Source organism: Sminthopsis crassicaudata, chromosome 4, assembly GCF_048593235.1.
Source record: "Sminthopsis crassicaudata isolate SCR6 chromosome 4, ASM4859323v1, whole genome shotgun sequence".
Taxonomy (NCBI): domain Eukaryota; kingdom Metazoa; phylum Chordata; class Mammalia; order Dasyuromorphia; family Dasyuridae; genus Sminthopsis; species Sminthopsis crassicaudata.
The window spans coordinates 456,758,380-456,786,185 of NC_133620.1; the positions used below are offsets into that span (position 1 = coordinate 456,758,380).

Here is a 27,806-nt window from a genome sequence, read left to right on the forward strand (position 1 = left end):
TTCATAAAATTTTTTAAATGTTAATTTTAATTTATTCTCGATTTTCAAGAATGTCATCTGAAGTAGGTATTTTAACTTCTTATTTTCCTGTGATCATTTCTTTTACTTCTGGTCTTTTTTCTGTAGATAACATTTCTAAAATGTTGTTAAATAGTCATGCTGGGAAGGAAGAACACAGTTTTACTTCTGCTCTTATAGGAGAGCTGCTAATTTTATTTCACTATGAATAAAGCGGATTTTTGGTTCCCCAAATAAATACTTCCTCTATCATATTAAGAAGTACTTTTTAAAAAGTATTAATAAAGAGCAATAAATAAAGGATATGGAGAAAGAGATAAATGAATATAACAGAATATTATTGTATTTTAAAAAATGATAATTATGAAGAATTCAGAGTAGGGGAAGACATATGAATTAATGCAAAAAGGAAAACAATATGCACAACAATTGCAGCAATATAAATGGATAGAACACACATACATATACACACACATACACAAAATTAAACAGCACTGTGCCTCTCAAGAGGAGATAAGAAAAATGTATTTTCTCTTCTTTGCTAAGAGGGAGAGTATGATGTGCAGTGCAAAATATACTCTTGTCAGATTTGGTTGCTGTGTTATTTTTTTTTTTAATATTTTATTCCCCTTCCCAGATACAAGTAAAAAAAAAACAAACTTTTTTTTTTTTTTTTAAATTTTAAGTTCCAAATTTTCTCCTTCCCTTCCCTCTATTGAGAAGACAAGCAATTTGACATGGATTACACATGTGTACTCATGCAGAACACATTTCTAAGTAAATACTGTGAAAATTAAAATACTATGAAAGTAAACACAAACACAAACATAAACTAAAGAAAAAGTCTCTTGGATCTGTATTCAGACTACTACTTCTCTGGAGGTGGACAGCACCTTTTATTCTAAGTTCTTCAGAATTCTCTTGGATCACTGTCTTGCTGAGAAAAACCAAGTTATTGTGTTCATTGTGCTGAATGATTTGTGTTTTCTTTTTTATTATAAGCGATGGTTCCCTGGGTGTGGGAGGATGGATAGGGGGACAGAGATATATATTCAGAAATAAAGATGATATAAAAATAAAAGATGGGCCGCTAGGTGGCGCCATAGTGGATAGAGTGCAGTGTCTGGAGTCAGGAAGTCTCATCTTCCCAAGTTCAAATGTGATTTCGGACTCTTAGTGATTCTGGGCAAGTCACTTAACCCTGTTTGCCTCAGTTTCCTCATCTGTAAAATGGGCTGGAGAAGGCAGTGGCAAGCCACTCCAATATTTCTGCCAAGAAAACCCCAGTGAGGTCACAAAGAGTCAGGCAGCACTGAAATAACTAAACAACAATCAATAAAAAAAAAATAGATAAAATTATTATTATTATTATTTAAAACCTAACTTGTGCATTCCTGGAAAGGTAGCAGAAAGGGCTTGCTATGTTGTGGCAGATATCCAAGTGTGGGAAATGCTGAAAGACTAAATGAATAGGTTATAGATCAGTTGATCAAACAAACACCACAAATGCCAGAAATTTGGAAAGGTTCTTTGGGAGTGCTCAGAAAGTTGTGGGGTTTAAACATCTTGAAAAATGAGGAAAGGTAGTTAGGCTGGTCAGACGTCAAAAGTGAAGGATGAGAGATGGGCAACTCATGTCCTAAAATGTAAAAATGTAAAATGTAAAAATGTAAAAAGGTTTAGAAGGAAACACAGAAAAGCATAGGACAAGAACTATACTGCTTGAGAAAGTAAAACAAAGATTCTCATCTGGGCTATGGAAGGGAGCTATTCACACTAATGAGATCACAAGACCTTGAAGAATGGAAAAATAAATGTACTCTGAAAAATAAATAAATTTAAATAAATAAAAATTTAAAATTTAAAAAAAAATAAATTATGTAGTATAACAAATTTAATAAGTAAATAAAATGTTAAAATAAAATAAATTATATAGTATAAAATAAATTTAAATAAAATAAATTATATAGTATAAAAATAAAATAAATTTATGTAGTACAAAAATAAATTCAAAGTAAATAAATAAATGTAAAGTGTCAAAATAAAATAAATTACAGTATAAAAATAAATTTAAATAAATAAAATTTTAAAATAAAATGTTACACAAAGTAAAATAAATTTAAGATAAATTTCAATAAATGAATACAATTTTAAAATAAAATTAATTATATGCTCTAAAATATAATGCCTAAAATGTGGAAGCAAACCAAAAAACAGGAATAGAAGGTTTTGATGCTGGATTAATGGGCTCTCAAGTCTAGCTGTGTAAGTATAAGTGTAAACTTACTATATTAAGCTGGCCTATGCCTCCCCACAAGCCACGCAAGCTATTTTGTTAGCTACTCTGGTCTCTACATGGTTGGTATTATTATCTCCATTCTACAAAGAGAGATACTGAGGCTAAAAGAAATTAAGTGACTTTCTTAAGGTGACAAAGAAAGTGCCTAAGGTAAGATTTAAATCCAGATCTCTTCTGACTCCAGGTCCAGCTCTCCTCAACACAGTACTGGTAGAAAGCATTTGTACCTGGCATTCCAAAGTACCTGCTTAACCAGTTTTGACTTTCCATTGATTTATTGTTACTAATGTAGTTATAGGCAATAAAATTATAGAAAACAGTTTGTTCTCTAAAATGTATAAGTGTGCTCCTTAAAATTAACAATAATGAGAATAATTAGCAGTAGTAATAATAATAAATATAATAAATAAATAATAAATTTCTATTAAGATTTATAATACCTCATTTTATTTTCTAAATAATCCCATGAGTTAGGTGCGATTGATATCCTCGTTTGATAAATGGGGAAACTAAGGCTGAGAGGTGAAGTTGATTTGCCCATGATTAGTATTTGAGGTAGAATTTGAACTCAGGTCTTCCTATCTCTAGTCTAGCAACCAGTGCTGTCAAACATATAAAAACTGGGCCATTAAACTCTATAAAGGATCCCTGCAGGGACACATTAATTTAGAACACAAAATATTGATATTATTGATGTTCCATTGTGCTTTTAATGTATTTTGTTAAATATTTCACAATTATGTTTCAATCTGGTTGGGGTCCTTCCTGTCTGATACTTCTGTTCTCTACCACTTCACTGCCTCAAAGCCATCGGTGCAACAAATTCCTTTTCCTCTTTTTTATTGAGTCACGTCTGATTTTTTTTTGGTAATCCTTTTTGGGATTTTCTTGGCAAAGATACTGGAGAAGTTTGCCATTTCCCTCTTCAACTCATTTAACAGATGAGAAAACTGAGGCAAACAGGGTCAAGTGACTTGTCCAGGGTAGCAGAGCCAGCCAGTAGATGTCCCAGGCAGGATTTGAACTCAGGAAGAGTTCTCCAGACACCAAGTCGAGTATTCTATGCAATATAGCACCTCCTAGCTACCCAAGAGAGATATAACTGGACTCAAAACCTGGCTCTGCTACATACTATATATGTTTCCTTGAGCATGTGTTTCCCTTCCTCAGTCTCCTCACCTGTAAAATGGGGGTTGGTTCAGATAACCTTTGCATCTCCTTCCAATTCTAATTTGCTTTTCATTAGTGCAAAGTTGTCCTTTTCATTTTTGAGACTAGCAAATTTGATTTTCTTTTTCCTTTTTCTAATCAAATTAACTAAAGGTTTATCTATTTTGTTGTGTTTTTTTTTTCATAAAACCAACTCAGTTTTATTTATTAATTCAATAGCTTTCTTACTTTCAATTTTATTAATCTCCCCTTTTATTTTCCTTTCAATTCTAAATCTATGATCCTAAGCCTCTTAATCTCTCTGGACCTCAGCTTTTTGTAAAAAGAGGGGGTTGAGCTAGTTCTCTGAGATTGTTTCCAGTTCTAAATCTATGTTCCTGTGATTTGTGACTTTCTTCTAAAATGATGTCAAAAAGACATGGAAATGTTTCTGCATGACATTTCCTTTTCGCGTTATGATTATATAATTTTTAAAAATATGCTAGTATACTAGGAGAGCTCCCATACCACCAATCCCAGCCCATTAATTCACAAAAACATTTCATCAATTTTTTCCATTTCCAATTACTGGAAAGAAAAGTTTGCAGTGATATTGCATATCCTTAACCCCCTTACCATGTACACTATTGTAGCCAGCTCATAGACAACAGACTGGGCTCCCAGCTCCACCATGCTGATGGTACCTGATGAAAAGATTCCATTTACTCCCTGGCGTAAGTGACAGTTACCCCCTTCCCACTCCACGTGTCCTCCTCCAGCATCACCTGTCCCTGCACTGACCGCTGAGGAAGCTCCCGATCTCATACGCCCACCACTCAATGCAGAGCATGAGCATGCTGGGAATGGCCAGGTGAAGGAAGGAGTCCCACTCATGTAGGCACTCGAGGGACCACCCTGTAAAAGGAAGAGAAAGAAATTCCTTTCAGTGCAAAGAACAGTTTCACCCAATCAATAACTTCTATTCTCAATGCTGCAATGATTTTGTTTATGCAAAAGCTTTTTCAGCTTCATGAATATGCAAAAATTTCTTTTCTCATGTAGAAATTTTTTTATTGAAGAGAATGGGAAAAGGATGACTGCAGTGCATTGTTCCCAGATGCTAATTTACTTATGACTGTTTTTAGGAGTTTAAAATTTATTTTTGGGGAATCCTACATCAAAGAATTGTTTAGGGACTCTGGGATGATGATATATTTCTGTCATATTTGATAAGAAATATAGATTTTGGGGTCTTCTACCCCTAAGATAGAGGTGAGTCTCTCTATATGAGGAAACCCTGATTTGAATTAAGAAAGATGGAGAATTAGAAGCCTGAAGCTGGAGTTGAGATGTTGACAGAACCAAAAAGTGAACAGGAAATAGTAGCAGTTACTTTAAGATGAGTCTAGTTAAATTTGGCAGATGGGTACTACTATTGCTGCAGTGAGCTGATCTGATTGGAGGAAAATATTGTGCTGGGAGCTGATTGGGGAAAGCAGAATCCTTTGATGTTTGAAGATCTCACTGGCCCTCTTTGTAGAACAAAAGAGGAGAAATCCGTTATAGACTCATTTATATTGCCTTTTGCAGGCCTTTAAAATACAGAGAAAGCCTCAAGAGTTGGGTTTCAGACCTAATCAGTTCTACAGATCCCAGGCTTTAATAAAGAGCTTGCTTGAAAATTCCCTATGCATAAATTTTTTGTAAAAATTAATTAGTTAATTTTAAAAAGAGCTAATACTGCTTAAGCACCCTGAGATCGAAGAAGAGTGGTTATTGAACATATAATGTACAGTGCTGACTATTTCCTATAGTGACCACGAACCTAGTGAGTTTTCATGTATCTAATTGCCAGGTTTTCCCTGATGGACACTGTGAGAAGTGCTGGATCTGGTTCTCTACTAATTTTGTTATGATGTGACCTTTAGGATTCAGGTGAGAATCATTTTGAGTTTATTAGGTTACAGGGTATAAGATACTGGTCTGAACCTGATTTGATCAAGAATTTCCTGGAATGATGTTAGGATTACTAGGTGAGAACTCAGGTTGTCTGGACAATGACAAGGTGAGAATTCAGGTTGTCTGGACAATTACAAGGTGAGAACTCAGGTTGAGTTGATAGTTCTCTGGCTCAGATTCTGGGAGGAGCAAGCTCATTAGTTGAAGTGGTTCTTCCCAGAAGCCCTTGCATTATCAAACGCCCATTCTCAGGGAGGATAAAAGAAGGCAACATTGGGCCTGGAAAAGCAGTCTGGACTGGGGAAGGACAAGAGCTAGAGGAGATTCAGAGCCAGGATTCAGGAAGAAGAAGAGGCTGGCTGGAGGTTCCAGAAGCCTCCCAAGAAACCTGCTCATAGAGGAAAAGATTATACAGAAAAGAAACCTCCTCCCAGAGAAGGATTACAACTGACAGACGATCAGAACTTTACAGAATCATGTGGCTATAGTCAGTTGGTCAAGCAACATTTACTAAGCACCTAGTACGTGCTGGGGGCTGCAGCATCCATTACCTTCCCAGGTGTCACGGTACAACTTTCTCCAGAGGATGTACAGAAAGAGGAGGAGGGTCAGGGTGAATTGGGAAATGGTATTCGCCAGTGCAGATCCCCTAGGAAGAAAGAACAAGACAGAGGAGGTGGGCTTTCTGCCCATCTACTTTCCAAGCCCTGGATTAACATAGGGAGCTTTGGTATGCTGGCAGGATGACAGAAAACTAGGATTACAAGACCTTAGGGTTCAGAATCACAGAATTCTTAAAGAGTTGGGTCATCTGGTCCAACCCACTTATTCTACAGAGGAGGAAAGGAAAGCCCAGCAAAGCAAATTGATTAGTCAAAGTCACACAGACAGGGTTCAATCTAAGTTCCCCACCCCAAACCCATTACTCTTTCTAGTATACCATGTGGTCCATCATCCCCACAGACTTATTTTCCTGGGGAAGCAGGAATAACCTTCCACCCCTTAAAATGTTCCCTCAAATTGGGGACAAATTCCTCCGATACAAAGGGGTGTAAACAGATGGGGTACATGTTACCAACACAAAGGCCTCGGGTCCAGCCTCCCAGCCTCCTTTCCCTGCTCAAAGACTGAATCGGACTCACATCACACCCAGGCTCAGTCGATGGAGAAATACGTAGTTAATGAGGGCATTGAGGATGTTGGCCACTACTCCTGTGACAATCTGGGGAAGTATTATTCCCTGAAACAGGGAGAAAATCACTCACTTTTCAGAAGTATGCCTCTGGGTCAAAACACGTGTCAACAGCACAATTTTTTTTTTTTTCAAATTTTAAAAGAATAAGAAAGTTCCAAGCACCTTACCTGATTCTTACCTATTCAGAAGGCTTTATAGGTGCACATTTAGGACTGGAAAGGGCCTGAGAGGCCTTTTACAGACAGAGAAACTGAGCAGAGGAGAGAAATGACATGACTCGCCTAGAGTCACATAGGGAGTGAGTAGAAGAAGGACCCTGGACCTTGTTACCAAGATGGCCAAAAGGAAGGCTCCCAACTCCTGAAGGGAGTGAGGGGAGAGAGAGAATTTGAAACTAAAAATAAAGATAAAAATCATTTGAAATTTTCCAATTCTCATGTTGGTTGGCACATTGGAAAAGACCAGGACTAGGAAGTCAAGAGATCTCTATTCTATTCCCAGTTTGGTCCCTAATCCAAGGTGTACTTTAGGCAGGTCATGTGCAATGGCCTCTCTGGACCTCAGTTTTCTCCTCTGTAAATGGGCACAATGGCCTAGATGATCTCCCTCTCTAGCTCTAAGATTTCAGAGTTCTAACCCCTAACTAGAGAGATCTGTGATTATGAGACCATGTGGATGCTTCTCCCACTGGGGGGAGCTTCTATCTTCCTTCTCCTGTGGGGAATTGTATCCCATTATTTGTAAAATTTCCCCTCAAAATTGTTTTCCACATCTGTAAAATGGGGTTCACAGACCTCTCAGGAGTATAGTGAGAACCAAACACAGGCAGAGCATCTTTAAAACTGGTCAGCTGGGACAACTAGATGCGGTGGACAGAACACTGGCCCCAGGACCTGAGTTCAAAACCAGCTGCAGGCACTTTGACTTTGAGTAGCTGTGTGACCATGGGCTAGTCACTTAACCCAACTGCCTCTCCCACACCCCTCCAGAGAACCATCAGTTACTATTATAGCTCATTCTTCTTCTATGCTGGATCCAGATCCAAACACTGTCCACTTAAATTGGTAAGTATTGTGCTCATTCATGATATAACTGCTTTGTGTAGATGAATAAAAGTATCCAGACATAAGCTTCTATATAATTATCAAATCATAAGCGTAAATATAAACATATACATATATATTTTACTGCTATTTTCATTTTCATTTCCATTACATAAATATATATGTATATATTTTACTGCCATTTTTATTTTTATTTCCATTACATAAATATAAATATATATATATATATATTTATAGCTTTTTAAATTTCCATTACATAAATTATATATATATACATATATATACACTTTACTACTATTTTTATTTTCATTTCCAGTACATAAATATACACATATAGATATACTTTCATTTCTATTACTTCTGCTAGCGAGGAGGTGTATGGAATTCTGGCCATATGGAGACAGAAGAAGGAATCTAGAAAGAATCTAGCATTTCCTCTGAAAGTAGAGACAACAAAGAGTGAATCCCACCGAAGTGACTCCCAATGTGGCGTGGGATGCCAAATGTCACCATTTCTAATTGTGCAGCTGTGAGACCCCAATCTGGGGATTTGGGGGATCAGCTCCCTAATTAAGCTACATCAACATGTACATATACACACGTATGTGTACATGTGTGTGTCCACATAGAAATAATAGTAATTATTAGTGAGCACAACAGAGTATGTGGTAGGAATACAGAGAATCAGGGAGGTACATGTAGTCTTTTTGCCCGAAAGTCACAAAGCTCGTATTCAAACCTGCCTTGCTCACACACTAGGCCTGTGACCCTGAACAAAACACTTGTCTACACTGTCCTGTTGCCTCATCTATAAAATGGGGCCGGATACCTCACACTAGACCTTGTGGTGCTGTGGAAAGAATGATGAATTTGAAGTCACAGGACCCGAGTTCCAATTCTGACTGCTGTTACTTCCTGTATAACTTTAGGCAATAGTTTTCGCCTCTCTGGGTCTCAGTTTCCTGATCTGTAAAATGAACAAGTTGAACTAGATGACCGGTAAAATTGCCTCTAATGCTAAATCTCATGGCTTTGTGAATAAGGGAATGTTCAGGAGCCAGATGTCCTTTTTTTTTTTTTGATATGACTTCCAAACACCAGTCCCTTTGTAAAGAGCACTTGCTGTCTCTGTGACCTTGAATCAATCACTTACCTTCCCTCTAACTCAGTAAAAGGGGCCTGGAGTTAGCGGTCTCTGAGATACCTTCCAGTTCTGGGTCTATGATCCAATGAGACCTAGACTCTGTCCTTCACTACATATGAAATCTTGGGCAAATCAATGAACTTTTCTGGGCCTCTTCTCTAAAATAAAGTGACTGACTAGATGATTTTTGACTTCTAACTCAGCCTGGGATCCTCTGAACCTAGGACAAGGAAATGTGTTTTTAATGCTTCCTAAGCCGAAACAGAATTTTCCCTGGACTCTCTGAGTTAAGAACATGTTGATCCCTGTTTGAGAACTAAGGAGAGAGAAGGAAACAGCCTCCCTCTGCTTCAGAGGAAGGAAATGAGTGATCATTACCTGGTTCTGCAAATATTTAACCTGCAATATGTAAAGGAAGGCTGCCTGTAGGAAAACAAAGCGAAGGGAATGTTAATATTTCATTTCTTTCCAAGCCCGGTGACTTCAGTCTCAGCTAAATCCCGACACGTGTCTACGCGGAGTCGTGTATCTCCGACGTCCACCTTCTCGTGCAGACTGCTCTGTGACCCTCAACATTCCCACATGGCAATTAGATTAGAAATGGGGAATATGCAGGGGGGTTGAGAAGAAAAAGATAAAAATCACATCAGTTTATTTTGTCTGGGTTTAAAAACAAACGACAATAGATTCCACAGATGATATTCTGGCAAAATTCTAGAACATGGTTTCAAATAGACCAGAACAAACCCAAAGTAGAAATGGCTAGTCAACACCTAAAAAAGGAAGAGGTGACTACAAAGTGCGAATATAGCTTAATAAGGAGCTGCTCATGTGGATCAATCTTTATTAAAATTTTATTTTCACATAAAGTATATAAATAATAGTTATTATTTTTATTTAGTATTATATATGTTAGTTTGTGGGCATTATTGATATGGTTTATTTGATAAAATATTTAATATTATTCTTGTGGAGAATATGGAAAGACACAGACTAGATATTCATAAGACTGGAGGAATTCGAACTGGTTGAGTGACTAGCCTCAGAGACCAGTTGTTTAATAGTCTTCAGTGGACTCTGCAAGAATCTGTGCTCAGCCTTTTATTGTTGAACAAATTTTTTTATCAATGATTTCGATAAAAGCATAGATGGCAGACTCATCCGACTTAAAGCGACACAAAGTCGGGAGGGATAGCTAACACAAAGAACGGTGATTAGGATCCAGTGCTAAAGCACGGGGCTCAGCCTAATAATCATAAACCTAAGTTCTTAGTCTTGGGCTAAAAAAATCAGTCTGGAGGTAAGCAAGGGCTAGGAGCATTTATTCCTCCCCCTCCCCCCAAAAAAGATCTGGAGAGTTTCATGATGGCAGGCCCAAGGAGAATCAACCATATGCTGCACTACCTCCCGAAATAAAAAAGAAAAGAAAAAAAATTAATGTAATCTTGGGCTGCATTAGGAGAGAGGTCTAGATTTCTGATATAAGGAAGCCCGAGGGCACACTGTCCTAAGGAGACCTTGTCTACAAGGGCTGTGTCAGGGGAGGCTCAGTTTAAAAAGTGGGGGTTGGGGGGGTGGGGAGACTTAGCCTGGAGGACAGGGTGACTTTCTAGCTGTATCTGAAGGGCTCAGAACCCCCTTCTTGGTAGAAGCAGAGACAGGAAGGAAAGCTGTAAGTCACCTTTCAGCCTCCTATCCGATAAACTTGCTAACAAAGGGAGCTGTCCCAAAGCAGAGCCCCTCTCACTGGGAATGTTCAAGTCACTGTCAGCCAGTGAGCATTTATTAAGTACTTAGTGTGTACCGGGCCATGGGCTGGTGATGTAGTGGGAACTGTTTTTTCTGGTATAGGTTGAACTACAGCTAAGAGTGGTTAGGTAGTGCTATAGAGCACTAGGTCCTGCAGTCAGGAAGGCTCATCTTCCCGAGTTCAAATCCAGCTCCAGACACTTACTAGCTGTGTGACTCTGGGCAAGCTAATTAACCTTTTCCTCAGTTTCCTCATTTGTAAAATGAGCTGGAGAAGGAAATAGCAAACCGCTCCAGTAACTTTTCCAAGAAAACCCCAGAGTCAGATATGACTGAACCACTGAATTAGTTGAATAAGATGGTCCTGGAGATTCCCTCTAACTCTCAATAGCATTTTATTTTTCCAAATAGATACAAAGAAGTTTTCAACATTCACCCCTGCAAAACCTTGTGTTTCAAATTTTTCTCCCTCCCTTTCTTCCTTCCCCCTCACAAGACAGCAAAAAAAATCTAATCTAGGTTAAACATGTGTTTCTTCTAAACATATTTCCATATTTGTGATGCTGCACAAGAAAAACAAGACTGTGGTTCTGTGATCTTTTCAGTCCCCTCCATTTCTCCCATCCTGTCTTTCTATGAGCATCATGTGGTTGGCTCCCTTAGACGTAGAGTTGGAAAGCCCAGCCTTTAGAAGCCGTGTAGTCACAGTAAAAACAGCATTGTACAATGATCAACTATGGGGACTTAGTTGTTCTTAAAAATACAATGATCCAGATAATTCCAAAAAACTCCTGATGGAAAATTCCATCCATATCCAGAGGAAAAAAACTAGAGTCCGGATGCAGATGGAAGCAGACTATTTTCACTTTTTTGGATTTTTTTGTTTTTTGTTTTTTCTTTCATGAAGTTTTCCCCTTTTGTTCTCAGTCTTCTTTCACAACATGACTAACACGGAAATATGTTTAACATGATTGTACATGTATAAGTTACAACAGATTGCTTGCTGCTTAGAGAAGGGGGAAGGAAGTGAGAGAAAAATTCGGAACTCAAAAGCATACGGAGATGAATGTCAAAAACTATCTTTACATGGAATTGGGGGAAATAGAAAATAATATTAAGTGTAAAAAGACAAAGTCCAACTTCCTCATTTTACAGATGAAGAGCCCATGGCCTAGACAGAGACTTACCTCAGGGTACAAAGGCTGTAGAACTAGGGCCCATCCTCACAGGACCCTAAAGGGTCAGAATTCCAGACAACTGCTCCCTTCCCATCCTATAATAGTACATAAAATACCCGCTTCACCTTCTCCTATAATTCCTTTCCCTGACCTCGTCTCCTGATCTCTATCTTCATCTGGTTTAGCCTTAGTCCAGGGTAGGGCTGGAGCTAGCTTATAATCCACTTGAGCAAGTCATTTTTAGTGTGAGCATTAACACCTTGGAAATAGGTAAGAGTTAGAAATGGAGATCTGATTTATTGTTTTGTTGATTGTCCAGACATAGGAAACCAAAGGAGAAAACTGTTAATAATGCTTATTTTTTCCTAATTATCCATCTTCATTCCAGCTAAGTTTTCCACGTGCTCCTTTTTCCTCTGTTTATAAATCAACCAACACATATTTATTATGCATCCATTATGTGGCAATCTCTGGGGATGCAAGTACAAAGGATAAAGCACATCCCGGAGGCAGCAAGCTCGGGTTCTAATAGTGGGGGTTGGGATTTATAAGCATCTACTATATAGATATCAAGCAATAAATACAAAATAGTTAAATACAGGGTCATTTAGGAAGGGAAAGGAAAGTCTCTCCCCCTTTTCTTGATCACTACAACTACCTGAAGTTAATATACTCTTCCTGATAGGGGAGCTTAAAGGATTTCCAAGGGGAATTTTGGCCATTCTCTGGACTTAGAGCCCCAATTAAGGTTTGCTTCCTGTGGGAAGGAGCCTAAACGTCTCCCTGTCTGGATGAACTTTGTCTCTAGGGAGCCAGCAGTGCTGACTGGCTCTCTTGGGTATCAAGCCTTTATCTCTGTACCCAAACACCCCATAAAATGAACCCTCTGACCCTTGGGCACTTACAGGAAGAGCAGGGATGAAAATCAGGACGTAGGTCTGGGTAAGCCTAGGAGAGAAAAAAAGGAAAAGCATTATGGGTACGCCCGGCTTCAAGAAGGGAGTGGAGGGGATGGACTTGTGGCAACGGCCTGTGCTGGGCTCTCGGGCCTGCTCGGGCACAAGCACTCCAATGTGACCGGCTGCCCAAGCAAAGGGAGATTTATTATAATCCAGCATTCCAAAGTTAGCTTGTCACCTCAAAGTCCAAATTATTTCCTCTTTTGAGAAAAAACAGTCCAGGAGTTTCCAGGACAAAGGACTTTCTTAAATCCTCAGCACCTCAGGCTCCGACCCCCCCAGGCCTCTGAGACTCCATTCCAAAGGCTTTGGGGACTGGATTCCAACCTCTTTGCTCCTAGAGACTAAAAACAGACTTTTCAGCCCAGGAACAGCCCACCAGGGACCAGGACTTCCAGCAGACACTGAAATATCTGGAGAAATGAAAGGGCTGGCCCTTCAGTCTGAAAAAGAAGAGCTTTTTGCCATCTCCATGAGAGCCCTTTGATTGACCCAAATTCCAGCTAATCCAGCCTTTGTTAACGTCTGGGTCCTGGATCTCTTAAAGGCAGTGTAAACTAATAATCAATAGAAGAAATAATAATAACAGCCATGACCCTTCTTGGATCGGCAAAGCGTTTCACATGGCAAACCCGGTGGGGAGATACTGCCATTATGCCCCTTTGACAGATGGGGAAACTGAGGCACAGTGTGGCTCACCTGGACACATCTGGATCCTGCCTGAAGAGGAGCAGGATCTGCTCGGTGTTAATGAAGACGGCCCAGCAGGGGAAACAGCACAAGAGCAGCATGAGGATGCCTCGCTGTACAATGATCCCCACATACTTCAGGTTGCGGCTGCCATACGTCTGAGGGGAACAAGGGAGACAGAGAGAGCCACGATCTCGAGGTTAAACAAGCCTTTCCTGAGCACCTACTAGGGGCCTGGCACTGTGCTGGGCCCTGGGCTTACAAGGAGGACCCAGCCCCCGCTTGCATTCTATTTGGAAAGATTTCCCCCTTCTCTTTGTTCAATTGTTCAGTCATGTCTGACTCAGTTATCCCATCTGGGGTTTTCTTGGCAGAGATACTGGAGTATTTTGCCATTTCCTTCTCCAGCTCGTTTGACAGATGAGGAAACTGAGGCACCCAGGATGAAGGGACTTCCCCAAAGTCTCCTAGCCAGACCGTGCCTGAGGCTGGATTCCAGATTGTCTAGAAGTCAGAAAAGGAATCTCCCCCTTACTCAGACATGTATCAGGGATCTATGGCCCAGCCTCTGGGCAGATGAGGACAAAAGTGAGCCACTCTGCTTTGGGAAGCCGACATTCCGTGTCACGAGGGAAGGCAGCAGGAGCAATGGTAGGACTGGTTCTAAATAGAAGGAACCCGTCCCCCTTCAAGGGAAATACAAGAAAGGGAAGCCATATCTCTATTTGAAGATAAATAAACATGAGGAAGGAGAACAAGGAGAGACAGGGGCAGAGAGACTTGAACAGAGCCTTGAATGATGTTGAGATTCTAACAGGAGGGGCGGAGAAGGAAGGCATTCCAGGCATCAGGGACAGCCCGGGCAAAGGCACTGAGGTGGGAGATACAGACAGAGTCCCAAAGAGGGGTGCGCTCTCCAGAGTCACACAGCTAGTAAGTCTGTGAGGGAGGATTCTGAACTTGGGTCTTTCTGCCTCTAAGCTCATTTTTGGCTGCCCGGTTTTTTATGTCTCTTTTACATGCAAAAATAAAACAAGCAGATCTATTTTTCTTTAGCCCAGATCAATTTAGTTTAGCCAAACCTGAGCCAATCTAAGCTCTGGGGCGGCTTAGCCGTAGAATTCTATCCTGGCACCTGGAGGTCACGTTACTTTATCTCCCTCTATCTGGCTTTCCTGCTCTGGATTCTTGCCCCCAAGCCACCATCCGATCCTACAGGCTAAGCATAGTGTCGAGGGAAGAAGACCGGATTTGGAGACAGAGATCCTGGATTCAAATCCTGGTCTTGGATGACTGGGGGAATCACTTGGAAGCCCCTTCCCCCACCATCTGTTAATGGAGAGGGCTCCTGAGCACCTTCCAGCTCCAAGGCGATAATCCCCGGGTCCTATGATGCTCTCCCACAAAGAAAGCCTGCAAATGAACACGCGCAGGTTTTCCTATCAGCCCAGCACAAAGGACTCCATTCACCTCTGAAACCTAGAAGGAAAGTTCTGGAGGGAAGCAGAACCAGGGGTTCCGCTGGAAACAAAGGTCAGGCTGACCTCGCGGCAGCGGTCAGACAGATTCTCCGAGCAACATCCCGGGAAGAGAAAACAAAGGCCTATTTTCCCATAGATATTTTTCAGAAGAGTTCAGATCAGAAACCAGAGAAAGGAGGCTGTCCCGAGATTGGCAGCCAGACATGGGGCTGGACAGGTGGCTCCCCGCAGGCAGCGGGGATGGCTGGAGGAAGGTTGGGTCAGAGTCATCTGAGCCCCTGCTTTGGCTCCTTATCTAAGGAGCTGGGGGAATGTCTCCAGCCCTGGCTCCAAATCAGAGAACTTTGAGATAAGGGGGAAAGACAATATCTCCCTACCAGAGCTAGCGAAATCTAAACACAGGACAGAAAAATAGCTCTAGGACAGGGACCAGAGTCCGGAGCCTCCAGTGCACGGAGCACCGGGCCTGCAGTCCAGAAGACTCATCTTCCATGAGTTTCAAACCCAGCCTCAGACACTCACCAGCTGTGTGAGTCTAATCTGCCTCGGTTTCCTCCTCTGTAAAATGGGCTGGAGAAGGAAATGGCCAACCAGGCCTGATAAGGAGACCCCCAAGGGGTCAGGAAACAACCTGATCGATTGAAACAACTCAACAAAAACAGAGACTGGGATTTCAATGGGATTTGGAACTCCTGGAAGTGGAAACCTGCAATCAGTGCAGGTTGGCCCCAGCTTGGGAACTGACAATTTTGACGCTGTTCAGCCCTGTGAGACTCTGTGTGACTCTATTTGGGGTTGGCCATTTCCTTCTCCAGCTCATTTCAGAGGAGGAAACTGAGGCAGACAGGATTGAGTGACTTGCTCAGAATCACTCAGCTACTGTCTGAGGCAGGTTTTGAATTCAGGTCTTCCTCACCTCAAGGGCCAGTCCTCTGTACCAATTAGAGGCTCTAGTCATAGAAAGTTGTCTAAAGCACTGATTTGTGCCCATGATTCCTCAGGCAGTAGGGATCAGAGCCAGGACATAAACCTGGCCCCAAGGCTGGACATCCACCATATGTGATCTAGGTGATCTCCAAGGTTCTTTCTGGTTCTGACATTCTATGCTTCCATCAATTCTTCAAGCCTATTTGGGGTTCAAGGCCCAATTCCATAATGCTGAGCCCTGCTCTAGACACCCCGACTCCCACATCTTTTCTCTCAATGTATTTTGTTCCCTTCCCCCCCAAACCTCATCCTTTGATTCCCACAGAAACTGTCTCAGCATCAGATTGAGAACTGGACGAGACTTTGGAGCCCAGCTCCAGCTCACTTTGCAGATAAGGAAACTGAGGTCCAGAAAGGGGACGGGATTTCACAAATGCACACAGGCTGGGCCGGAGTCACATTTAAAACCAGCTCTTCTCTCCCCCTTTTACTCCTACTCGATCCCCTTGGAAGCAGAGAGCCGTGCGGTCTGCCTGTGTCTGGACAGCGACCTGCCGCCTCCTTACCTGGGAGATGAGCGTATCGCAGGCGGAAGCCAGGCCGAACCCAACCGAGATGCCAGTGACGTTTATGACCTAGAGAGAGAGCATGTTAACCAAGGAAAGAAAGATACTTCTCTGTTGGGGAGGGGGGGAGAATCAGACTTACACCTGTCAATCAGCACAAGACGGATGGACTCCTCACTGGGTCCTAGAGAAAGCTTGGGGGAGCAGTGGATAGGCTACAGTCAGAAAGGCTGGAGCTCAAATCCAGCCCATCTCTCCCTGCCTGGGTGACTCAGGGCAAGGGACTTCACCTCTGGCTGTCCCAGTCTCTCCTGAGGATAATAATGTAGCCTCGCTCACAGGGCTGCGGTGAGGACAAAATGAGGATAAAAGCATCCAGAGCGCTCTGCCAACCTTTAAGTGCCAGGGAAAGGCCAGATGTCATTATGCTGAAATCCATGGCCGGCTGAGGGCTTTCCTATTGCCCTGGTTGCTAGTGCATCCTCTCCTTTGTTTTGATTTACTACCATGAACACACTACTTTCCCCCTTAGAATTAAACTAAAGGAGGAGAGTGTCTTTCTTTCCTGCCTTCATTTATGTTTCTTCCTTCCTTCTCCTTTCTTCTTTTTCCCTTCCTTCCTTCCTTGTCTTTCTTTCCTTTATCTTTTTTCCTTCCTTCTTCCTTCCTTTGTCTTCCTGTTTTTCTTCCCTCTTTCCTTCCTTCCCTCCCTCTCCATTCTTCCTTTCTCTCTTTCATTCCTCCTTCCTTTTCTTTATCTTCCTTCCTTCTTCCCTTCCTTCTTTCTTTCCTTCCATCCTTCCTCCCTTCCTCCCTCTTTATATTTTCAGCATCCCAGCCTGGTATTCAGTACACATTGGATTAATACTTCTTGAACACACAAATGAAGGATTAAAAATCAGAGCTGTGGAACACCCTCTGTTATGATCTGCTCCCAAGTCATCAAGCAGAGCAGCAAACTGGGGCCCAGGAGGTCCTTTGGGTACCATTTCTGAACATCCAAAGTCCCAGCTCTGGAATTCGATGTGGCAGGAGCGCCAGCTTTGCCCAGCCCTGTTCCATTCACTCAGAGGAGTCTTGTCAAAAAGTCTGCCCAGGGGGCCCAGCACTCCTACTTCCCGAAGGACCCATCTGCCCTCTGGTTTGGCTCCTGACATTACCCCCCCCCACCAGAAACTGCCTTAAAATGGCGTCTGGCATCCTTTCAGTTCTGGACTTGGGGGAGATGAGGGCGGAGTATTAAAGGGAATTTTGCTGATTTCTTCTCCCCTTTAGGCCCTGGTTTATCACTAGGACAAACGGCTAACTAATTCACAAGTCAGACCAACTGGTCCAAGAGTCCCCACTTTCAATCATTCCGGTTTGGAGAATAACGGGCAACTACAGGTTGACTGCCACAAGCCCAACTTTATCAAGTAGCACCCAGAGAAGGCAATACGTACGGCAATCGCCAGGGTGACAGCATCCAGTTCCAGCTTTCCCAGGTGGCCGCAGAAAACGGAACTTATGAAACTAATTAGAAACATCATCAGTTGAGCCAAAAACTAGAAAGTAGAAAAAACGAAAGAAAACAAAAATCAGCGTGATTCCATGTCAGCCTGCTAGGATACCCAAAGAGTGGTAAACAATGTTTGTTCCATGGTAACGGCCTTCCAGCTCCCTCCCAGTCTTTCCCTCTCCAAGCTGGCCAGAAAGTGTATTCTCAAGTTGAACTCAATTCCCCCCCATTTTTACTCTATATCTTAAAGGATGGCTGGGAGGGGGGACGGTTAGAAGGAATATATTGAGAAATGAAAATATAAAAATAAAAATTTTTGTAGTTGTTCATTCATGTCAGACTCTGTGTGAGCCCATAGACCGCAACACGTCGGCCCCTTCTGTCCTCCAGCATCTCCCAAAGTCACCCACATTCATATTTATGGTCTTCATGACATAACTGATCTCATCCTCTGCTGTCCCCTGTTCCTTTTGCCTCCAAGCTTCCCACACCAGGATCCTTCCCTGGGTTCTCATTATGTGGCCAAAGCTTCATCTTCTATAGCAAATAAACTGAATTTTTTGTTTAAAATGTCCTCCAGCATCACAATTCAAAAGCATCTTCGGTGTCCAGCTTGCCTGACAGTCCAACACACTGTTGCTGGAACAACCAGAGTTTTGATTACCGATACATTAAAAAAAAATTAATTATTATTTTCTTTTAAAGAGAATGATAATAAATATAGCACTTTGAGGTTTGCAAAGTGACTTACAAAGACTGTATCATTTAATCCTTACTATCACCCTGGGAAGTAGGGAGGTGAGTCCTATAATTATCTCCAGTTCAGGAAACAGATTAAGTGACTTTCTCAGCTAGTAAGGTCAAATTTGAACCCAGTCTTCCCAATTACCACCTAACCCATTTCATTGAGATTTTGGGAGAATCGAAATGAGGTCACGTTCACAAACACAAAAGATTCTGACAGTAAATGTACACGTTACCTCGCCGCACAAAACCCTCTGAGGTAGGTATTACCCATTACTCTTAGACCCATTTTATAGATGAGGAAATTAAGGCGCAGAAAAGTGAATCAATTTGTCAGCCAGAGATGAGTTATGAAGTCGGGTCTAGACCAGAATTCTTGTCTCTTTATAAATGGGGAGGATTCTGGATCTGGAGTCAGGGAGGCCAAGGGGAGCCACTTAGCCCTGGGATCTTGGGGCCTTTATCTATAGTTGCTTTGGTCTCCTTATCTTTAAAAGGAGGGAGCTAGGCTACATGACTCTTTTCTAGCTTTAAAACTACAATCCCTGCACATGTTTAGCCTATATAGGATTGATTGCTGGCTGTCTGTGAGAGGGAGACAGAAAAATCTGAAATACAATGTTTCGCAGGAGTGAATATTGAAAACTATTTTTGCATGTATTTGGAAAAAAAAATTTTTTTTTAAATAACTCTAATTCCAACACTCCACCTGGAGAGAGCTCAGACCTCCTGCACTGGTCTGGGAGAAAGGTCCCCAATGTGTCTCCCAGGCTTCCCTCTGGCAAGGGAGGTTCAAGGAAAGAGATGAGGGAAAAAGTGAATCACAAGTTCTTTCATGTCCCAGAAGATTACCCCAAGTACACAATTTAATGGATTGGATTTGGATTTAAAGTGACAATCTGATACCTTACTTTTCTAAGAGCCCCAATTTCCTTCCCCAGTAAATTGAGAGGGTTAGACTCTTAAAATTCTGTTGTACTAGAAACAATTAGATTAAACATTAACCCCTCCCTCCATAAATCCTTTGAGGAATTCATTCCACAGGTTTTCAACTTGCCTGTTAGAGAATTAGACTCTCTAACATGTAGGTGCATTCATCAAGTCCTACTAACCAGTGATGAAACCAAAAATAATAATCATAATAAATGGTTTATTCATTCCTTCATTCATTCACCTCATCAGAATGGAAACTAATCGAAGACAGGAACTATCTAGGTTTCTTTTTGGTTTTTGTTTGCAGTTGTATCTCCAGTGCTTGATAAAAGAGATAAATAATAAATAAATAGAGATAAATAAATTCTTATTGAGTGACTAATCTACTTTCAGACAAGTTCCAGAATGAAGGATGAACAACAACAATGCTTCTAAGTATTTTTTCCCAACATTCATCCTAATTTGCCTTTTTTGCCATTTGGACTCAGAGCTCCAATAATGCTCTTTGAGGCAGAGTGGAGCAAATCTTTTCCGTCTTTCATATGACATTTTGAGATGGCCATCATGTTCTTTCTTTCCCATTCCCAATTCTTTCAACTCATCCTCATGGACTTACGGCCCTTTGCTTCCCTAATTTTCCTCTTCTAGATCTTTCCCAATTTACCAAAGTCCTCCCTAAACTTTCACGCCCAGGACTGAACTTAGCCCTCCAGATGTGGTCTTACTTCCCTGGAAATGATTTCTTTCTTTTTTGTTTATTTTTGCCTTTCACATCAAACTGCTGATTGACATTAAATGTGCAGTTGACTCGAGATCTTCTTAAAGATAAACTACTGTGGAACCATGGGGCTTTCCCCCAACCTGTCCTTGTGAAATTGATTATTTTAAACCCTAAAGTAAGATTTGACATTTATTTCTCCTGAATGTCATCTTATTAGACTTAAACCAAGTTAAGTTTTAATAAAATAAAGGGTGATGAATTGTGTCAAAATTAGTTTGTGGATTTTCTTTCAAAATAAACTCCACATTTTGTAATCCATGCTAATTAAACACAAAATCTAAAATTTATATATTAATAAGCACAAAAGGAGATGGACCTTTTTGGATCCTCACATCCTATGTGTGAACTCTCTCTCCCTGGCTCTTAGACTAGATCATCTCATTTAATCCATCTCTTTTTTTATTTTAGCTTTTTATTGACAGAACATATACATGGATAATTTTTCAACATTGACCCTTGTACTCCCTTCTGTTCCAACTTTTCCCTTCCTTCCCTCCACCCCTCCCCTAGATGGCAGGCAGTCCCATACATGTTAAAGTATTTCTGAAATACAATATATGTGTACATATTTATACATTTCTCTTGTTGCACAAGAAAAATCGATCCATGTCTTTTACAGAAGAGGACTCGGGTCCAAATCAGACACAGGAGTCCAGCTATTCTAACCCCACCACCACCTTCCCATCACTGATCCTTTGCCTCACATCCCTATATTCAATCTGCCCTTTGAAACCTCTTCTCTAATTCCGTCACCATTCCTTCTGTTACTTCCCTGTTCCTGGCTTCCATCCCCATCTGCTGAGAATACCCAATTTTAATTTACAAACCTGCCTCCCTGCATCTCCACTTTCCAATCCATCTTCCACGTTATTGTCAGACTAAGCATCCCAAGACACTTGGATCTTTCTCAACTGAAGGCTCTTTGAAGTCCCAGAATCTTCCTTAAATTAAGTAAGTGCCTAATAAATATTTGCTGGATTAAATTCAGCATAATTCCCTTGTTCAAAAATCGTCAGTGGCTTTCTACTGCTCATAAGAAAAAACCCAAACCCGTTTTCAAGGATCCCTTAACCTGGCACTGGCCTTTTACTTACTTACTTCCCAACGTCCACCTTCTCTTTCAGTAGAATTCTCTTCCATAAGATCCCCATAGACACCCTGCTTATTCAATGATGCTCTCCCACACTTAGCTGCCACCTTATTTAGAAATAAATGAATGACAAGCACTTATTAAGTGCCTGACAACCATTGTACCAAATACTAAGAATACAAGTAGAAAATAAAGATCGAGGGTATGGGGGTAAAATGCTGAACCCAAAAAATGTGTTGAGGTTTCCGAACTTGACTTATATGGTCAGCAAATGTTGTGAAATATTGGTTGGACCTCAATGGGGTTTCAATGAGGCATCTTAAAAACTTTGTGGGTTTAACTTGTATTTAAATCAAGAGGCAACGATTTTATTACACTTCTGATAGTGAGATAATTTCCAAAAACGGGAATTTAGCAATGAACAAGGGAAGATGCCATAATAAGAGGAAAGACAATTAAAACAGGTTAAGTCCTAAGGAACTAGCTGTAACAAAGGCAAAGTTCCTACAAAACTTGTTGCCATAAAGTTGGCTGTTCCTAGTGAACCCATAAAGAAATGGAATACAAGTATGTTCTTTTACAGGGAAAAATAATGTCAGGGATCAACATCACAGCTCAGTCTTCCGACTGGATATGGTAACTATGAGGTCCTGATGATTTTGTCATTGTAAGAAACTCATCAAGGAATTACAAGCCAATCCTGCCAATTCTCCTCCTCGCTTGTCTCAGAGAGTTCACGTGGCAAGGGCCCATTGCAACAAAAGTCTTCTCCTGTCCATGTCCCTCCCCACAGCCCATCCAGACACTGGGCTGCTGCTGGGGTCTTACTTCATCAGAGACAGGGGCTCCCTACTCTCTGATAGGAGGAGCCCAGCTGTCGTGGGGGATGATGGGCAAGGAAGAATTTGATTTGAGGGAGGGTCATAGAGATGCTGAATGGAGTCACAGGGGAGTCGGCTGTCCCTGCCCTTTCCAGAATCAATATTGCCATTGGTTTGATCACTGTTACCAGGGCGAGAGGAAGAACGGAGGGGAAGGTGAAAGGCTGAATGGACGGGAACAGATTCTGGTCTGATGGCTTGGGGCTCTCCAAATCAGAGTCCTACTCCAAGGGTCAGTATTTACTTAGCTAAGCAGCAGGGCTTTGTCTGTATAAACAGCTTTTCTCTCATGTCTCATGTCTATTTTGCCTTTCTCGAAATGGACTGGGAATCTCTAGAAGGCCAAGACCCAGTTAGATACTTAGAGCAGCACTGGGGCGGTTCTTCAGGAAGCCTTCCAATTCAGTCTGGCAGTAATGATGGAAGGCAGGACCCAACCTCAGCAGTTCAGATACCTGCAGGCAGGAGTTTCCAGCTTGACTTTCCATTCATCCTCATGTTACTTAATAGTTGTGTTGGGGAAGTCAGGAGACAGCTAGAAGGTGTCTTGGCCAAGTCAGGAGGACTCAACTTCATAAGTCCCTTCACCCTGTTTGCCTGTTCACCCATCTGTCAAATGAGCTGAAAAAGGAACTGGCAAATCCAGTATCTTTGCCAAGAAACTCCCCGGTGGGGTGACAAAGAGTCCGATACAAGTGAAGAACAATAAAGTCACATCGCTTTAAGTAGCATATCCAGGGTCCCACTCCAAATCCTCCTTCCACTGTTCCACATTTGGCCATGAAGAACTGGCTTTTCCTCTAAACTGCCTTTAATCTGTGAGCAGTTAATAGCAAAGATTGTGTCCTAGAGGCTCACTTGGCCACCCAGGGAGATTTAGTGACCTCTAGGCTATTCCAGTAGCAGTGATGAGGTCACAGGTAACTAGGTGGGGTTCCCAGAGAAAACCTGAAGTTGTACAATTATAATACTCCCTGAGGCAAGAGGGGAAGAGCAGTGATGGAGATCAGATGGAGATCAGTGATGGAGTCCCACCCTCTGTGGACTCTTGGATAGCCTTATCTTACTAGATTTAATTGGAAAGCCCTTATGGAAATCTGTCTGTGGCCCAGGCCATCTTGGCTGAACCCTGTAGGAGTTAGCCCGCCATGGCTTTCTTCTCACCCTTCCCCCGTGCCTAATGGTATCTTTCTCCTTCTTTCAGCTAAAAAGCTCTTTTAGGGTAATTTTAAGCTCCTCTGTGGGTTTCACCTGCCAGTTAATGGCGTACTCCCACCTCATGGTGGGTTGCCTTTCTCCTGATTAATTGTGAGCAAATAGAGAACTTGCCTTTTCCCTCATTAAATGTTAAAATCCTCTTTCCTTGCTCACCATAAGCTCTCCCAATCTATTTCATATTCACCACTCTGGGTGTCCATTTCACCTCTTTTCATAAATAAATGTACCTTTTGGCAAGAAGAAAGCCCGTGTGAATTAGTCATTGTTGCCACACTCCAAGATTTGGGGGTTCCTACATCAAGCTCATCATTTGGTACTAATTGCTCTCCTGACCCTCATCAGTATCGTGCTCTAGGGATCAGGGTCCAGTCTGCAAAACGAAGGGGGCTGACCCTTAAGGTCCTCCCCAGCTCCAACATTCTACGAACCCCCTAGCAGCCAATCTGAGAAATGGGGTTACGTTTTGTGATGGGAAGAGTATAGGAGTGTCTTTTCCTTACGTCACAGACTAGAATAGTATTATGGAAGCATATGACATCAGGATCCCAGAATAAACAGCTCACCTCAGACAGAACCATGGGGAGGGGGAGGACAGAGAGAGACAGAGAGAGACACACAGAGATAGAGGCAGAGACAGAAACAAAAAGACAAAGAGAGAAAGAGGGAGGAAAATGGAGGAAAGAGAGACAGAGAAAGAGACAGAGGAAGATAGGGAAGGAGATATAGCGAGACAATGACAGAGAGAAAGAAAGGGAGAAAGAGAAAGAAGAAAGTAAGATAGAGAAAGTTAGGGAGAGAAAGGGAAAGAGAGAGATAGAGAGGGTTAGAGACAGAGACTGGGGGAGGAGAGAAGAGAGAAAAAGAGGAAGAAAAAGACAAGGAGGGAGACACAGAAAGATAGACTGACAGAGTAAGAAAAGAAGAGAGAAAGGAATGGAGAGAGGCAGAAAAAGAGAGAGGGAGACAGACAGTCGAACTTTGCAGTGGCCTAAGTGAGGACCTGAGTTCAAATCCCAATTCTTCCACTTACTATCTGTGTGACCTTAACCATCGGGGCCTCAGAGTGCTCTTCTGTAAAATGGGAGCAGTGTGAGCACTGGGTGGCCTCCAAAGCCCCTGCAGCTCTCACATGATGAATTAATTCATGAGCGCCTCCTTCAATCCCCCCTAGCTAAGCAGGTCTGGTCTCTTCCACCTGCTCTTTCTGCTGCTTAAGCCACAGGGCGACAGCAGAGGGAAGGGGGCGGGCTGGCCATTTCTAAGGAGAGAATGACTGACTGGCGATGCTGAGGGCACATCGCCCTTCCCCGGTCTCTCTGGTGCAGGATTCTCACACCTGACCAGAGAGAGCCGGGGCCCTCAGCAGGAGCCAAGTGCTCCCGTTCTGTCAGAAGGATGCTCACAATCCCCACGGCCTAGTTAATTTGCATTTGTGATCTTCTGGACCCCAGAGGCCCTGGTGGGAAGGAGGGATGTCCTGGAGACAGGCAGTTAAAGGCGGTTTCACAGTCCTGGCTGGCTGGACATCAAGAGCTGTAGAGACAAGATGGGACCAATCTGTCCTACAGATGCCCATAATTTAATCCATTTGGCAAAAGACAAATCCTGCTCCTGCCCGAGATGCAGGCAGAAAAGTGGCTTTTCTGGTCAAACAAGCTTGTGCTCTTAACAGTGAGGCTGAAGAGTATTTTGAAAGCCACCTAAAAGGATAGAGATGCGAGAGTACTGTAATTCATAGGGATCTTCAGTTAGAACAGGAGGAGACACTGGGGCTCCCACCCTCATGCTTTTCATTTAACAGGTGAGAAAGGTGAGGATGAAGTGTCCAGGACCACTCATCTATGTCTGAAGATTCCCCGGATTTGGAGGCAGAAGATCTGAGTTCAAGTCTGGCTGTTCATTTGTTCTCTACTAAGGGTAGGAAATATTTCTCAGATTCCCTGTTTCCTTATCTGTGAAACAAGGGGGAATGGGGGAAAGTGAATGCTCTCCCTGAGGTCCTTCCAGCTGTGGCCCCCCAATGACCATCAAGTCTAAGCTCCTCATTTGGAAGATGGGGGTGAGAATTTCATATAGAATTGACCAGGCCTGGGGTTGATCCTTTAGGGGTGGGCGGCAGGGAAGCCGGGGGACAGCCATTGAATTTAGAACTTGAAGAGACCTTAGCCTTTCATGTTACAGAAAAGGAAACTGAGGTCTAATGAGGGCAAAGAGATTTGTCCAAGCTCCGGGTCCGAGGTGGATTTTGAACCTAAATGAGTATGGTACAGAGAAACCTCCCAGGAAGTCTCCTGGAGCCCACTCCCTCTGTGTGTCTTTGGGTAAGTCAGTTGCCTTCTTACCTGTAAAATGAGGGGGACGGCTGGATTGATCTGAAAGGGCCCATCCAGCTGGAACATACCGCAGCTAAGTGCAAAGGTCCCGCCCTGCCAAGTGGGACCATCTCTCCTGGCTGCCCCGGCCTAACCTCCCAGGAATCCTGCTTCTACCTGCACTTGGTCACTCACTCCTCTTGTAGAACCTTGAGCCTCAGTTTCTTTTTCTGTAAATCCTGTAAATTCCATCTGTAAACTGAGGGGGGTTGACCAGATGGTCTTTGAGTTCACTTTGAGCTCTAAATCTACAATTATACAAATCCTTTTCCTCTCTCTCGTTTATTTAAGGAAAGGATGCAGAAAAGTCTCTCTCCCCAAAAGGCTGTATGACTCAAGTGCTACGAGAAAAAATCAATTTGAAATCCATTTTCTAAGCAGAAATCTCTTGAGCGGCACAGTCTGTTATGTAATGCCTTTGGCTAGCCCAGAAGAACAGTGATGAAGATTCTAAGGGACCGGAGGAAGACAATTTGGCTTCCGAAAACTTCAATCTCTCCATCTTTAGAATGGGCACAATGATCATCATCCCCACCTTTGCAGGGGGTGAACTGAGGACACAGGAGGCTAGCTTACCTTCTCAGCTAAAGAACTGGGATTGTCATTGCTTACTGGCTTTGCTGCCTGGGCGGGGATCCCAGGAGCCCCTGCTTTTCTCCAGAATCACCTCTCCTTCCCCAGCACAGGCTGCGAGGCCACACAGTGGATTAGGAGAAGGATGGGAGCCTCAGAGGTCATTCAGTCCAACATTTAGCCCATTTTACAGATGGGGAAACTGAGGCCAGCAGTATAATTTAGCGGGTTGTAGCTCTAGCACTGGCAGGGTTACCAGAGGCCATCGCGCTCCACGCCTCCCCTCTCCCCTCATCTCTCCTCCCTGCAGCGTCCGAGAAGGAAAATTAAAGCCCAGGGAGATTAAGGCAGAGGAGCGCGCACTGTGCTTCTGACTCCAGCGCCCCACACTGTGCGCGGGCTCCAATTTTACTTAGGATCTTGGCCCAGTCGGTGGCCCCCACGCCCGCCTCAGCAAAGTGGATCGATGCCCTCTGACATCCCCAGTCCAGGTTCCCTCCCTGAAGGAGCACAGGGACTTGGCTAGTCCGCAAGCAGTCCCCGCCCGCGCGCACCGGCCGGTGACTCCCCCACCGCGACGCTCCCTCGGGGATTCCCGCGTGGAGAGTGGAGTCCGCACATCCCCGCACGTGGCTGCAAAAGTGGGCGCCCACGCTCGTGCCCGCGCTCACAGTTTGCATAACGGGGAATCAAGTTGGAAAAAGTCCTCCACAAGTCAGGTCAAGCAGAAGGGGGGGATCTGGCGCCGCCTCGGACTCGGCGCGGACCAGAGCCCGCCTCCCTTCTCCGCGCGCGAAGGGTCCCCGCGGCCACGCCGTCCGCCCGGGCCCTCCCTCCAGGTGGGCATTCTCGCTGTGCCCCGCGCGAAACGGGGAAAGGGGGGGGGGAGGCGGAGGGGCGCTTACCACCGGGCCGGCCAGGCACAGCAGCTCCCGCAGCTCCTTTCGGAAGTTGAGTGTGAGCAGCCAGCGCAGCCCCCGGGGCTCGGAGGGCGCCGGCGCGTCCTGGGGAGCCACCTCCATACTCTGCAGACTGGCTCCCCGGCGCAGGGTACAGAGAGGCCGGAGAGCGCCGGGGCTCTAGGCGAGCAGTCCCCGCCCCGGCCCGCCCCGGCCCGCCCCGGCCCGCCCCTGCTCCAGCCCGAGCCCGCCCAGATCCACCCAGGGCGGGCCGGGCCAGGGGCGGCTGCGGGGCAGTGCAGACGCACCGGAGACGCCGGCGCGCAGCTGGGAGCCGCTGCCCGGGCGCGCCGCGGCTACGGGCCTGCACGCTCCCGGTTTGGGGACGCGCCGGGCTGGGCTGCCCGCCTCCAGGCGGCCCGCCCCCCGCCCCTCTCGG

The 27,806-nt window shown here is 43.5% G+C and overlaps 1 protein-coding gene across 1 annotated transcript in view; it reads right to left on the reverse strand.

The window, feature by feature from the left end:
• SLC47A1 (solute carrier family 47 member 1) overlaps positions 1 to 27,553 on the reverse strand; it is a 41,771-nt gene extending 14,218 nt beyond the window's left edge. Inside the window, exons 1-10 of the mRNA XM_074263919.1 lie at positions 27,374 to 27,553; positions 17,821 to 17,922; positions 16,379 to 16,447; positions 13,414 to 13,562; positions 12,661 to 12,703; positions 9,207 to 9,251; positions 6,568 to 6,665; positions 5,977 to 6,074; positions 4,268 to 4,381; positions 4,103 to 4,170 (exon numbers count right to left, since the gene is read on the reverse strand). Of these exons, the coding sequence (XP_074120020.1) occupies positions 4,103 to 4,170; positions 4,268 to 4,381; positions 5,977 to 6,074; positions 6,568 to 6,665; positions 9,207 to 9,251; positions 12,661 to 12,703; positions 13,414 to 13,562; positions 16,379 to 16,447; positions 17,821 to 17,922; positions 27,374 to 27,490 (903 nt within the window). The 5' untranslated portion in view covers positions 27,491 to 27,553. The remainder of the gene's footprint in view (positions 1 to 4,102; positions 4,171 to 4,267; positions 4,382 to 5,976; positions 6,075 to 6,567; positions 6,666 to 9,206; positions 9,252 to 12,660; positions 12,704 to 13,413; positions 13,563 to 16,378; positions 16,448 to 17,820; positions 17,923 to 27,373) is intronic.
• Between the last annotated feature and the right edge of the window lie 253 nt (positions 27,554 to 27,806).